Source organism: Motacilla alba, chromosome 9, assembly GCF_015832195.1.
Source record: "Motacilla alba alba isolate MOTALB_02 chromosome 9, Motacilla_alba_V1.0_pri, whole genome shotgun sequence".
NCBI lineage: Eukaryota > Metazoa > Chordata > Aves > Passeriformes > Motacillidae > Motacilla > Motacilla alba.
In genome coordinates, this window is record NC_052024.1 from 18,350,246 (window position 1) to 18,362,732 (window position 12,487).

The 12,487-nt window shown below is 42.9% G+C and overlaps 1 protein-coding gene across 2 annotated transcripts in view; it reads right to left on the reverse strand.

Annotated features, from left to right (window-relative positions):
• FXR1 (FMR1 autosomal homolog 1) overlaps nucleotides 1-12,369 on the reverse strand; it is a 31,748-nt gene extending 19,379 nt beyond the window's left edge. For both annotated transcript variants that reach the window (XM_038145683.1, XM_038145682.1), the window contains exons 1-2: nucleotides 12,175-12,369; nucleotides 2,707-2,759 (exon numbers count right to left, since the gene is read on the reverse strand). In XM_038145683.1, the coding sequence (XP_038001611.1) occupies nucleotides 2,707-2,759; nucleotides 12,175-12,225 (104 nt within the window). In that variant the 5' untranslated portion in view covers nucleotides 12,226-12,369. The remainder of the gene's footprint in view (nucleotides 1-2,706; nucleotides 2,760-12,174) is intronic.
• Between the last annotated feature and the right edge of the window lie 118 nt (nucleotides 12,370-12,487).

Genomic DNA, 12,487 nt, shown 5'->3' on the forward strand with positions numbered 1-12,487 from the left:
GGGGGCTCAGCCTGGAGACAAGGAGGCTCAGAAGGACAGGAGAAGAAACTGTGTCAAGCTGCGCCAGGGAGGTTTAGACTGATAGAAGGAAAACTTCCTTCACTAAAAGGGTGGTCAGACATTAGCATGGGCTGCCCAGGGAGGTGGTGGAATCTCCATTCCCAGAGGTGTTCCAAGGACACATGGATGCGGCACTACCATAGTGGTGAACACCGTGGTGCAGGGCTAACAGCTGGACTTGATCTCAGAGGATTAAATGTCAGCCTTTCCAGCCTTGAGGATTCTAGGACATGGATAGTTTTCGTTTAGTTTGGAAGGTATTTCGGCCACAAAATTTTAATTAAATCACATTCTGTTTCTGAGAAATCGTGAAGGGGGTTGGCAGAAAAATTTAGTTGCAATTAAACTGTCATTGTTGCAAACATAACAGTTACTAATCTCATGGTTTGGGTTTTTCCTTCCCCTCCCTGCCAGTGGAGGAAACGCACAGTGGAAAGCACACAGAAGGCTCAGCTCTCAGAATATGAGTCCAAGTTTTGGTGGCAAAACTTTCTAAGTCCAGAATTGGAGCACCTCACTGGTGAAATGCAAACCAAGGTGTTTTAAGAAATGACTTGTGACAGGATACAAACTACCTACTGAGACAATCTGACAGAACTGATGCCTAAGCTACAGGGCACAAATCACAAAAAAAAGAGGTTCTTGCTTGTAACACAGAAGCCTCTCCTGCAATACAGCTGCTCCAAACTCCACTGAACCTCTACAAAACTGTAGACCCATCAAACTCAAGATCCAATTTTCCATCTAACAGTAATAAAAGTTTCCAAGTCCTGAAGTTTCTGCATTTGTTCCTTGCCTCCTTACCCTCAGAAAATGTCTCTTAAAAGAATTAAGGCTACCTGCAGAGACTGAGTGTTGCTATGGCCACAAAATCATCAGTCTGTGCTGGTACACTCAGCTTTGGGAACCTTACAATAGCTGTAGATAAAGATTGGCTAACAATAGCAGAAAATGCAAAGTGACAGTTTAGACTGCCTATTGTGGGGTAGATGTGTGTATTTGTTAGTGATTATCACTATCACAACACTGATGCTCTCAGCACAGGACACTCCTGCCAATTTCGGTTCCACTAAAGCCCTCACGAATTTAACTCCATAAAAAGCATAAGAATTGATCAGATTTACGTCACAGAACAATTTGACTGTGTACACACTTCCTGATCAGATCTATTTTTAGTCAACAGAACACTCTACATATGCTGCAGCCCATCCTCTTTGAAACATGTCCGCTGCTGCCAGACTTTCTGTAGAACACATGGATGATACGGATACTAAACACCAGAAATGATGTGCCAACAATCCAACTCCTGCTGCGAGCCCCTGGCACTTCCTTTAGCTTACTTGGTTTCTGACATCAAAGTACATATTTTAAATGCAAAGAGAAGTAATTACTTTTCTTTAGAAAGTAATATAGATGTTGAAGATGAAACTCATGATTTGTTACTTGCTCTTAGACCATGGATAGAATGAAGGATTAAAATTTTTTTTTGTTTGTTTGTTGGGTTTTGGGGTGAGGATATGAAAACCTAGGAGACAGTAACAGGTTCCATAACCACCTCAGTGTTACTGTAAATTATGGTTGCCACCTCATCTTCTAACTGTCTTCATAAATGAAGGACTAGAAAGCATAGGTTAGAAAGAAACAAACACTGGGTTTTGCAGGGTAAACCCAGGATTACTTATGTTCCCTCTAAGGATTTCTTTTTACACACGTGTATATATGTACACACACACACCTGGGATTACATCAGCAGGATTATAAATACTCTTTATGAAGACACACTTGCACACTCCCTAGCATTACCTTTATTACCCAGCAATCTTTCTTCAAGAAAGGCTCAAAGACTAATCTACAGGTTAGAGCTGGCAAAGGTTATAACAATTTTCACATCAAAGGTGACACATTTTATAGGATCTCCACCTAGTAACTGGAAGAGAAACAGGAAAGAGGATGTAGCTCACAGAGTATTTAGAATTAGCACTGAAATCTCCCAGGTAATCCACAGTGTTATCAGTCAGGTACTCATTTGTACTTTACGAGCCCATGGATTGTCCTTGGCTTGCCACTACAAGTTCCCAGCCGTGTTTATATACTAAATTAAATGGACCTCATGGAGAATTCTTTTCAGATTTGCTAACAGATCTGCACTCTTTTCCACTCAATAACAATAGGTCTTTTGACTGGATATATATGTATATTTATCTTCCTAATAGTTAAAGGAAAACATCACCATCAGGATATTTTTACTTTTCTCTGGTTGAGAATACTGATCAGCATTCCAGACAGCAGACACAGAATTGCTCATTTGAGTACTTTGGTATTTTCCATCTTTCCCTGCTTTTGTGTAAGAGTATCAAGCCTGTGCCACTGATTTCTACGTTAATTAAATCTGGATGTCACACCTATGGGCATCATAAAGATACCAAAGAATGTACAGGACTGTGTAACTGATGAACTGAAGCCTGACACAGATTCAAGAAGGCAGTTCATGGAAGCTGAACAGAATAGTGAGCCTGTACTTCTAGAACTGTATCTAATGAAATCTGCTTCCTCTTAAAGGCAAACAATTAAACAAAAGAACCAGCAAAAGCACAAAACTGAAATAACCTAATATTCAAATAATTATTTAAAAAATAAAATACTTACTTGTTTTCAAATGCAACTGTGAGGGAGTCCTCATGAACATCTTTGATAAATCCCTAAAACAAAAACACTTTTGTTACAAGAATGCATGTGAAATCAAAAAGGCAGCAATTTCAATACAGCCTGAACCTGAGCTAAGACTGCCACTAGCACTGAGGTTTCCAATCTCAGAAGCTCCAAAACACACTCCCACTCTCTGCAGGAGGTTGCTGATATTCTTAGCTGGCTATTCCAAGACGTGCAGAGCACAGGGCCTGCTCCCAATGACTGCTCAAATCTGCCCAGCTCATTTACGACTGAACTCACTATCAAGAGTTTCTTACTCTACCCACAGGTGTTTCACAGGAACAGAATGAGAGAGATGCAGGCAAGGAGAGTTATTCCAATAGCTTTGCACAGCACTATGTGCTTCACTGGTGTCTCTCCCAACACAAACTGAATCCTAAACAACTGTGTCCCCCCCCAACAGTCCGGCAGCCAGTTTGAATCACATTTGGCAGTAGAGGCTGCCACACAGCCAGTTATGGTATCATCTTTCAGGTACTAAACTGGGGACTGGATGAGGCCAAAAGCCTGTAGGACCTCCCAGGAAAACAAAGAGAATTCAGTATTTCATGGATTTTTTTGTGCTTACATTTAGGGGACATTCACTATACCAAAAACTTAAAGACAAAGATCAATCTCACAGAGTTATACCCAAGTATCCATACAGAAATTAAGCTGCTACATTTCTTGATTAATGAGGGTAGGCATGGTGAAAAAAAATAAATTAAAAGATAAAACCTCTATTCCTGCCTTTGCTCCAGCCTGGTGTTTGGCCAAGCAGAGGTGGTCAAGGAGGACCCTACGGTTTTAAAGGAGTAAGAAAAGTGCACAGCTATGTTCAGAGAAAGAAGTTCCAGGAAATCTGCTGAATGGATTATATCCATTTAAGAAACTGACAACTGAGGAGGACGAAGAACATAGCAGCTGTGCAAGCACCACTGAGGTATTATGTGTCAGCTCAGGGAAAGATAAATTTCGACACAGTCGATCCCTCCATGTAATGACGGACAGTAAAGGAGCCCACACTGACAGCTGGCTGCAAAGGGCCTATAAAAACCAATCTCCTTTTACCTGAGCTTATACTCGGCCAATGCTCTGAAAGAATTTGCTCAAAACCTGCTTTTCTGCTCCCTGAGCTTCCCTCAAACCCATCTGTCAGCAACACAAAAGACTGGTCCTAGCAGAAAGCACACTGGTAGCCCTCAACAAAGCAGGTCACCAGAAATCATCTTGTTGAACCACCTAGAGTGCTCCTAATAAAATAAACCCTCTCAAAGGCCATCCTGCCACGGCAAGGGAAGGCAGGCAAATCTCCTCCTTTGAAAGGTGAGCAAGTGAAACAGCTGAAAGTAAAATACGCCCAGAATCAGGGACTTTCAGTTTCAAGAAACTGGATGGGAGTACAAAGTTGTATCTGTTTAAAGATGCAAAGAGCATATAGAATTTTACTGCCTAAAGCATGTGCAAGCCAGCAGCAGAGATAAAGCAGAACTTCCACCAAATTTATGCTGCCAGCAGTTCCCTTCAAATGTACCCCAGCACAGGGACAAATGAACATGGCATACAGTGCAGGAATAGGGAGTTTCTCTACTACAATTTATCCAAATTCTACACAGGGAGAAAACACTGAAGTCACAGCACTTAGAACCAACTTCATGCAGTCCAGCGTTCTGCTACATGACAACTTATCAACAGACAGGAGTATTTACAGAGAGAGATGAACTTTCTACTAGAGACAGCCATTTATCTGCATTCCAAGAGTTTGTGATTCAGTACTAGTCTCTCCCTCATTATGCTGCTTTATTTCATAGCTGAACCTGGTCCTCTATTCCTGTTGTGTTCTCACAGTACTCAATGTGTTTCTAAGGTAAGCCTATAATAGCTAAAAATTTATTCCGCAGAACTGAATTCAGTTCCTTCCTTTGCTGAAAAGCACAACTTCAGAATCAAGAGAGGTACCAACTGAAGTATCCTAAAACATCTGATTAACATTCAGAACTTAATGCTCTGTAGAGTTAAGAAAGTCATGAATCCACTGACTATAGGTTTCATTAACAAGACAAAGGAAGTGTAAAAAAGGAATCCAACTGCACTGACTTTTGAGGATTTAAGACCATTAGCCCATTACCAGGTGAAGTGTGGGTTTCTGTGTAAGGTACAGACAGTTTAATCGTCACAACCGATCTTCAAGCTAAGGTCCACTGAAGAATGCCAAAGCTGAAGTGGAACAGTACTGCAGAGATACAGCTCTCAGCAGACCAACAGCTGACACTGCACAAACGTCAGCTGCACAGGAACAATTTTTAATAAAATCCAAAGTACAAATTCCAACAAATAGTCTGTACATTTTACAACACCATGTGGGTTTCAGTAACTCCTTCATGAAAGGAAGTCTTTCAGTTCAAAGTGTGCACACTGCTCTTCCCTCCCACAGGAGAATGTAATGCAGACTCACTGCCGGCAGACACGTAGGCAGCAACTGCCTTGGAATCACCTGCACAGCTTTCTCACTTGGCATTCCCAAACTTTCACTCCCTAGTATAATCAAGCACAATATCTATCAAGTATGCACTTCAGGTCACAAATGCACATATGTAAAGTTTCAAATGAAATTATGTAACTATTAAATAATTTTATTATTGTGAGGCCTGAAAAAATTCTGATTAGAGTCTAACTGTATGCATTTACTTCTGACTATTATCAATTTCTCTACAGATGTGGGGAGGAGATCACATTTACAGCAACTGAAGTACAGCAGTCTATGAAGTATTGTGGACTGTATGGTCCATCTGTAATAAAACTAGAAATAATGAGAATTCAGTATGGCTTTCGAATAGTTTTCTAAGAAATTACTTCATTACCATTTAGAAGGATGTCAAAAGCACCATTAGAACATCTTCTAAAAGCAAAACTTCCTGAGTACAACTTTGGTATGGCATTCACCCCTGCCTATACATAGTATCAGCTGCCACTTACAATTTCCAGATAAAACCAGAGCAAGATTTCACCTCAGGATGAGACTTAGTGTAGTTTTTAAAGAAGTCTTCATAGACCTATGACAATTAAATTTAAAAAGAAAGGTTTTACAACAAAACTTGTGGCATTAGCTTATTTTGGTATTTCACAATACAAAAATGACTTTATAGTAAATCCCATAAATTCACAAGGATTTCTCCAGAAGAGGGGTGATGAACATAAACCAGAAAACTAAATAACCTGGTTTTCAATTAGGGAGTTTTGAAGGAGTTCTTTATTTGAGAGGTAATCTATATAAATAGATTTGCACTATTCATGCCTGATACTGTGTCAAAAACATTCTCTACTAAATTAAGTAATGATCCATCACCTTAACTTTTGCTCTCATGAACAATGTACTCTGTTACTGAAATTTAACTTAGCAGTGTTGCCTAAGACAGATAATGCCAGTTTTTAAGTTTGAAGAGTTCTGTGTTCCTAACATATCACTGCATGTACCTTGGGTGACCAGGCAGAGCTAACAGGAGACCACCAAACACATCATCAATAAACAGAGTGGCATCAAAAAGAGTGGGGAATTGCAGTATCAGCAAGTGAGCTTACACATAACCTTTATGTGTGTTTTATACCACACACAAATCTGCAGAGGGCAAGAGGGGAAGAAAAATTGTCATGACTTCATCTTGCCAGAGCTCCGATTCAGCCAGTGCAGATCCGAGTGTCAGTCACTCCTGGATCCCGGGCAGTCCATGTATGCCCTGGCTGCTCAGCAGCAGCGGGACACTGTACTGTACTACAGGCTATTAATGTCCTGCTGCCCGCACAGGCTCCTGCGCTCAGACCTGTCTCTGCCACTCACTTGGCAGGAGCCGGGCTCCCAACACCAGCACCTGCAGAGGGACGGGATGGGAGAGCCAGGGGATCTAACCTGGGGCTGGACAGGGTGTGCAGGGTGAACAACGGGGCAGGAAACTCTCAACCAACCATCTGCACCAAAATCACTGCAGCTGAGACTTCCTCATTTCATAACAGACACCCACACATGCTCATTCCCTTTTACCTGGGTTTTGCTCATGGATTTAGGATTAGGATCTGCTGATAACATAAACGGATCAAGACTTACTGAAGTGCCCTCACAGTGAACTGTATGTCTGTGTGTGTATATGCACACACACTTTTTTTTTTAAATCCAATTCCAGGCAAAGTCACAAAATCTGTAAAACAGGTAGATGCCATCCAAGTTCCCTCCAGTTCCCTCCAAAGTTCCTACTTTCTCAAAGTTTATCTGACCTCCAAGTAGGGTGATCCAATGTAAAAATGAGGTGCTATTAGTTTAGCTGCAAACTTTGTTTCCAGGGACAGCCTCTGTGTTGGCCTTTGAGTCACACACACCTGCACACTAAAACTGTATTAATATCACCTTACCCACTGCTGAGCCAACTTCTAACAGCAAACACTTCGGCATCTGGTACCACGGGCTGCTCCTGAACCACTGACATAAAGGTCAAGCAGCCTATATCCAATTACCAAGCCTTTCACTCCTTTTCAGATGCAAGAACCCTTGGTATTTCTAACTAACACTGAAGCACAACTGTTTTGTGTAACAAACACATGAAATAATTATTGCTAAAGGATGACTCTCATGCTGAGCCCCCAAAGGAAAAAAAAAACCAAGAAAATAAAGCAAACAAAAGAGACTTGTAAATACACAAACCACTTGACAAGAAAGACTGAACTTGGTATTACTTTCATTATAAGTGATTAGCTGCACCTGTTTATACAAGGAACTGATAGAAGCAAGCAGCTGTGGCTCACTGCAAAACACAAACACTACAAGCAGGTATCAGGAAAGAAAAATATCCTGAACTATCACATCAGTTTTAGCAAGCACAGTTTAATTTATGACATTACTGCTTATTTCCATCCACAATCACAATTACATGTAAATTCAAGGGTTGTTCTGACAGTTGTGCAAGAGCCTCAGCACTGAATTTGTCTCAATACTCATTTCTTACATTGGCTTCTTCATATGCACTCTCCAAAAGGGCAAAACTTCTGGAAGACACCCTCCACTGACCATGTACCTCAAAAATCAATAACCACTCCCTCTGGCATCTCCCTGCCATCAGCCTAAAAGGCTCAAGCAAACAGCTCACCAACAGCAAGAACTACAGCTTCTTCTTGCAAGACTACACAATTTTCAACTGATCAGGAACAATTTTAAAATGTCTAAAATTCCCCACCCAGATAGATGTAGGGCTAGCTGTAATAAAAAAATGCTGACAATCATAACACAGTTAAGATCTTTAAAGAAAAAAAAACAAAGGTCATTCCAGTTACAGTTTCCTGGTGTAGCAACTGGGTATGAACAGTGTGTAAGCTACACTCCAAATGACAATTTCCTACTTCAATAACCACCAAGCTGAAAACCACTCAGAGCAACTCAAGTTGTTTGCAAAGCCACTAATTAAAAATTTTAAGAAAAATTTAAAAAATAATTGTATTTTCATTGATGCATAAACTTTCACTCCCACAGAGTTGCTCATCAAGCTTTGGCTCTACAAGTGAAGAAATGGTGTGTACTTGTCATTCATCATTTTTTCCCCTTAGTAATATTTTGGCTTGTGTCTGCCTTGAGGCCAATGCCAACCAGCATTCTGCCTAGTCCTGTTAGAGAACAACTGCACCTCTCGAAAGGGGAACAAGCCAACAAGGAAACACTCCAGAACCTGTAAATTAAGGGTTGAGCTCCATTTGAATTCACAGGGGTTTTCTGCCTTGCATAAACAGCTACTACTGTAGAACTTAGAGAACACAAGGGCCTGCAGCACACCAGAGCCCATCTTCCAGCACAGCTAAGGCCCTACAAGGAAAAACTCAACGGATCTTCCAGAGTTGTTCACATGACACTGAAAGGCTCAGAGGACCTGATCTGATGTTCAATTTAGGTACCTTGGTCTTACTGTAAGGCCCAACCTATTTCAGGGAAGCTGACATGGGCAATCATGAATTATGTGTATCAGCAGGGCTCTTAATCTGCATACAAGTGAGCACATACAGGTGAGCTGATGGAGATACCGAGTAAAACTGAAGGTTTGGTCTTGCCCTTCCAAGACCCTCCACAACTGGCAAGTCCAGAGGAAATGGCACAAATGGGAATATGGGAATTTCTCTATGAATGTCAGGAAACTTTTTTTCTACTGTGAGAGTGACTAAGCAGAAGCACAGGTTGTTTGGGAGGCTGTAGAGTTTCCATCCTCAGAGATACTCAAAAGCCATCTGGACATGGGCAACCGGCTCCAGGTAGCCCCACACGAGTAGAGGTGTGGACCAGGTAACTCCCAGAGTCTCTGCCAGCCTCAGCCATCTGTGGCTCTGTCAATTACTTCATCTTCTAATGACAGTGAACCATCATCCTGAAAACACTGCAGGCAGGCCAAGACAAGACTGGAAGCACACGACTTTCACTCTCTTCAACACATTCAGAAGCCAAAGAAATCCAGGTATTTTTGACCGTTCCAAACATAAAAAGTCTATTGTAATGTCCCAAAGACAAAAACTTTCCTGCCACCTAGTCTTCACCTACAAAGCATTAACTTTTCTACCCTCAGGAAGCCCTCATAGCACATTTAATACACGCAAACCCATAACCAGTAGTCTTCAGCAACCCTGTCTGTTCTCCCCTGTTCCACAGCACAAACCCCCCCATTTTTCAGAAGCCCACAACCATTTCAAGTCCCATCAGTGCCATCTGTTCTCCAAAGACAAGGGGTGCTCAAAATTACGATAAATGCAAAGTCTTCTAAGCTGCAGGAAGTGGCCAAACACTGGCTCTGCTGTGTAATGGTTGAGAACCTGGCATAAAAGATACAGTAAATGCTATCCTGTTCTCCAGATTATATTACTTCTTCAAATCAATTGGGAAAAAAAAAAAAGAAACCACAAATTAGTTTGGTGACTTAAGTACACAAGTCTAAAATTAGATTATAATATGCTGTTATAATTTTTTTAATTACCTTGGGATTTACTATAACTGCTCACTGCTACATGAAAACTCAAAATGCTTTTCACAATGCATAAATTTTAATAGAGAATATTAATCTTCCATACTAATTTATTGTAACCATAGTGTATACATATCATGCATGGTCTTCCTGCACTGAGGAAGAATTTCCTGTTAAAACTGACGAGCAATTATTAGAGGAACTAAAGAACCTTTATAATAAAGAGTACCATTTACCATGGTCATACCTCTAGTAAGTGCTGAAAACCCACTAGAATGCTCCAACAGATTTAGCCACTACATTTGTTCTATTGCAGCTAAATTGCAGATCATAGTAACAACTCCTTAAAATAAAATCTCTCATGTTATTGTTTACATAATTATTTTGGTTTTTCTCTCTGTTGACACAGCAGGATCTTTCTGATCTCATTTACCTGTGGTTACACTGTGCTAATTAATCCAAATTCAGACTGTTCTAGAGACAAACCTCAAATCTTATTCCATCTAAGAAATTCTGATTTTTCTCTTCAGAAAACTTTTGCCACCTTCCATGGAGTGTCACGCAGCTTAGAAAAGATGAGCCTCTTGTCATTATCTTGCAATGATCAATGCTACTGGTGCCCAAAATAGGACACTTCCTAAAAGAGACTGACACACCTCTTTGCTTTAGGTCACTTTAAACAGCAAGTGACCTGGGAGTGTTACCTAGTTCCAAAATAAATGCAAAACCTCTGCCTTCCTCAAGAGTAAGACTCACAAAATGGAGTCACTGACACACACACTTCTGGTCTTGAGCATTTAGCTCACAAGAATAATCTTTGAAGTTGTGTTTGTTTGAATGACTTGGTTTGGGTCTTTTTTTATGGGGGTTGTGAGTTTTTTCTCCCCTCCATATTAACAGTAGATTACTCTGAGCTGGGGCTTGGATCATTGTGCATCCAATCATTCTAACTTGCCTTCATCCACCATCTTCATCACTGGACTTAATCCCCACTTCATTGATCTCAAAGCCATTATGCCATTTTTAATTAAAACTTCTGCTTTTTAAAGTCACCGTTCACAGGGCTAAAACACATGATGATGCTAATCCAAGGCTGATAATTCTCACTGATTTAGGAGGAGATGCCATCCTTGCAGATTTCAGACCAGGCTTATTGTAGGAAATTCTGCACACACAGATCCCTTCAGTCCAAAAATTCAGCACACCTCATACTCCCATGTGTCTGACATTCCCCTTAATCAGAAGAGCAACTGATTCATCATTTGGAAAGTTGTCCAAGATCACAAGGTACAAAATGGAAAGCTAAGAAAAGTGTTTCCAAATTCTGGGCTTCTTAATGCTCAGGGGAAAAAAAAAAAATCAATTCTATTTAGGAGCATCCTGTTCTAGACGCAAATGATTCTGATGTGGGCTTCTGTGTGATACTTCAGGTTCAACAAAGAAATTATCCACTGTCTAAAATGTATTATCTACCCCTTTTGGTAAAAATTTCAGAGGATTCCCTACTAGGGATGCAGTTTATCCCACAGCATTCTTTCCTCATAAGGGTATCTCCCATTTGTCTTGGCCAGTTGAAAGAACTAACTCCTGAAGTCAGCTGGTTACAATCCCTTACACCCAACTGCCTCTACATACTGTACAGTCACCACATGATTCCCAAGCCAAATCCACAGCTGCACTCAGGAAATTCTGAAGGGGGGAGGGGGAATGGAAAGGGCCAGCCCCACACCAAGAGCAGTATTGCCTGTGCAATGCCACACCGTGCATGTGGTTAGACACAATAGCTAAAGAGAGTCCCGAGATTAAATCCTCCCAGAACACAGCCACGCTGCGTGCTCACAATACTGGCTGGAATCAGCCCTTCTGGAGAGGAAGACAGGAGCCTACTGCCATAAAAAGAGCTGGGATTCTTAAACATCTGAAGCCAGGCTTAGGGGAAAATGACTGACAGGCAACAGCTGAGAGTATTCTGCATTGATCCTGTACCATCCTGACATTCCAGGGAGGGTGATGGTGAAGGAAGATTTCTGAAGGCATAAATAAACTCGAAATCTTTACAAAAAATATTTAAGATCTTTAAAAATCATTATTATAGCCCCGGTTCACCCCATCCCACCCAAAAGCCCTTGCATCTTCCAACACCAAAGCCCCCACACGCCCACCCACCCTTCCCGAAAGGAAGGCTCAGGGAATCCCCGCGCCGCGCATCTGCTCCCCCCGGCCCCGCCAGCGCTCTGCCTTCCCCACACACGAACCTCCCTGCGCGCAGCCCACACCAGCCTCGTCACCGCCGCCCCCCCGCCGCCGCCGCCCCGCTCCGCTCCATCCCCGCGCCCCCGGCCCCGCACCCCCCGCACCTTCCCCGCTCACCGTCCCCTCCCCCGCCGCCCTTCGGCCCCGGCCCCGCCGGGCGCGGAGCCGCCCGCGCCGCCCCCGCCGCCGGTACCTTGTAGAAGGCCCCGTTGGAGCCGCGCACTTCCACCGTCAGCTCCTCCATGTTGGGGCCGCAAAGGACGCCGGGACGAGCTTCTAGAAACTGTCACCGCGGGGGGAGCGCGGCGCCCGCCCCCTCCGCCCCCCGCCCGCCGGGCCGCGCCTCCGGCCCCTCCTGCTCCTCCGGGCGGGCCGGCACCGGCGGAGCGGAGCGGGGCGGGGCGGGGCGGGCGCTGCGGGGAGGGTTCCCCGCCGCCGGCGGAGCGGGGCGGTCCCTGCGGGAAAGGCTCCCGGGAAGGACTCCCCGCCGTTATCTCCCCGCCCGC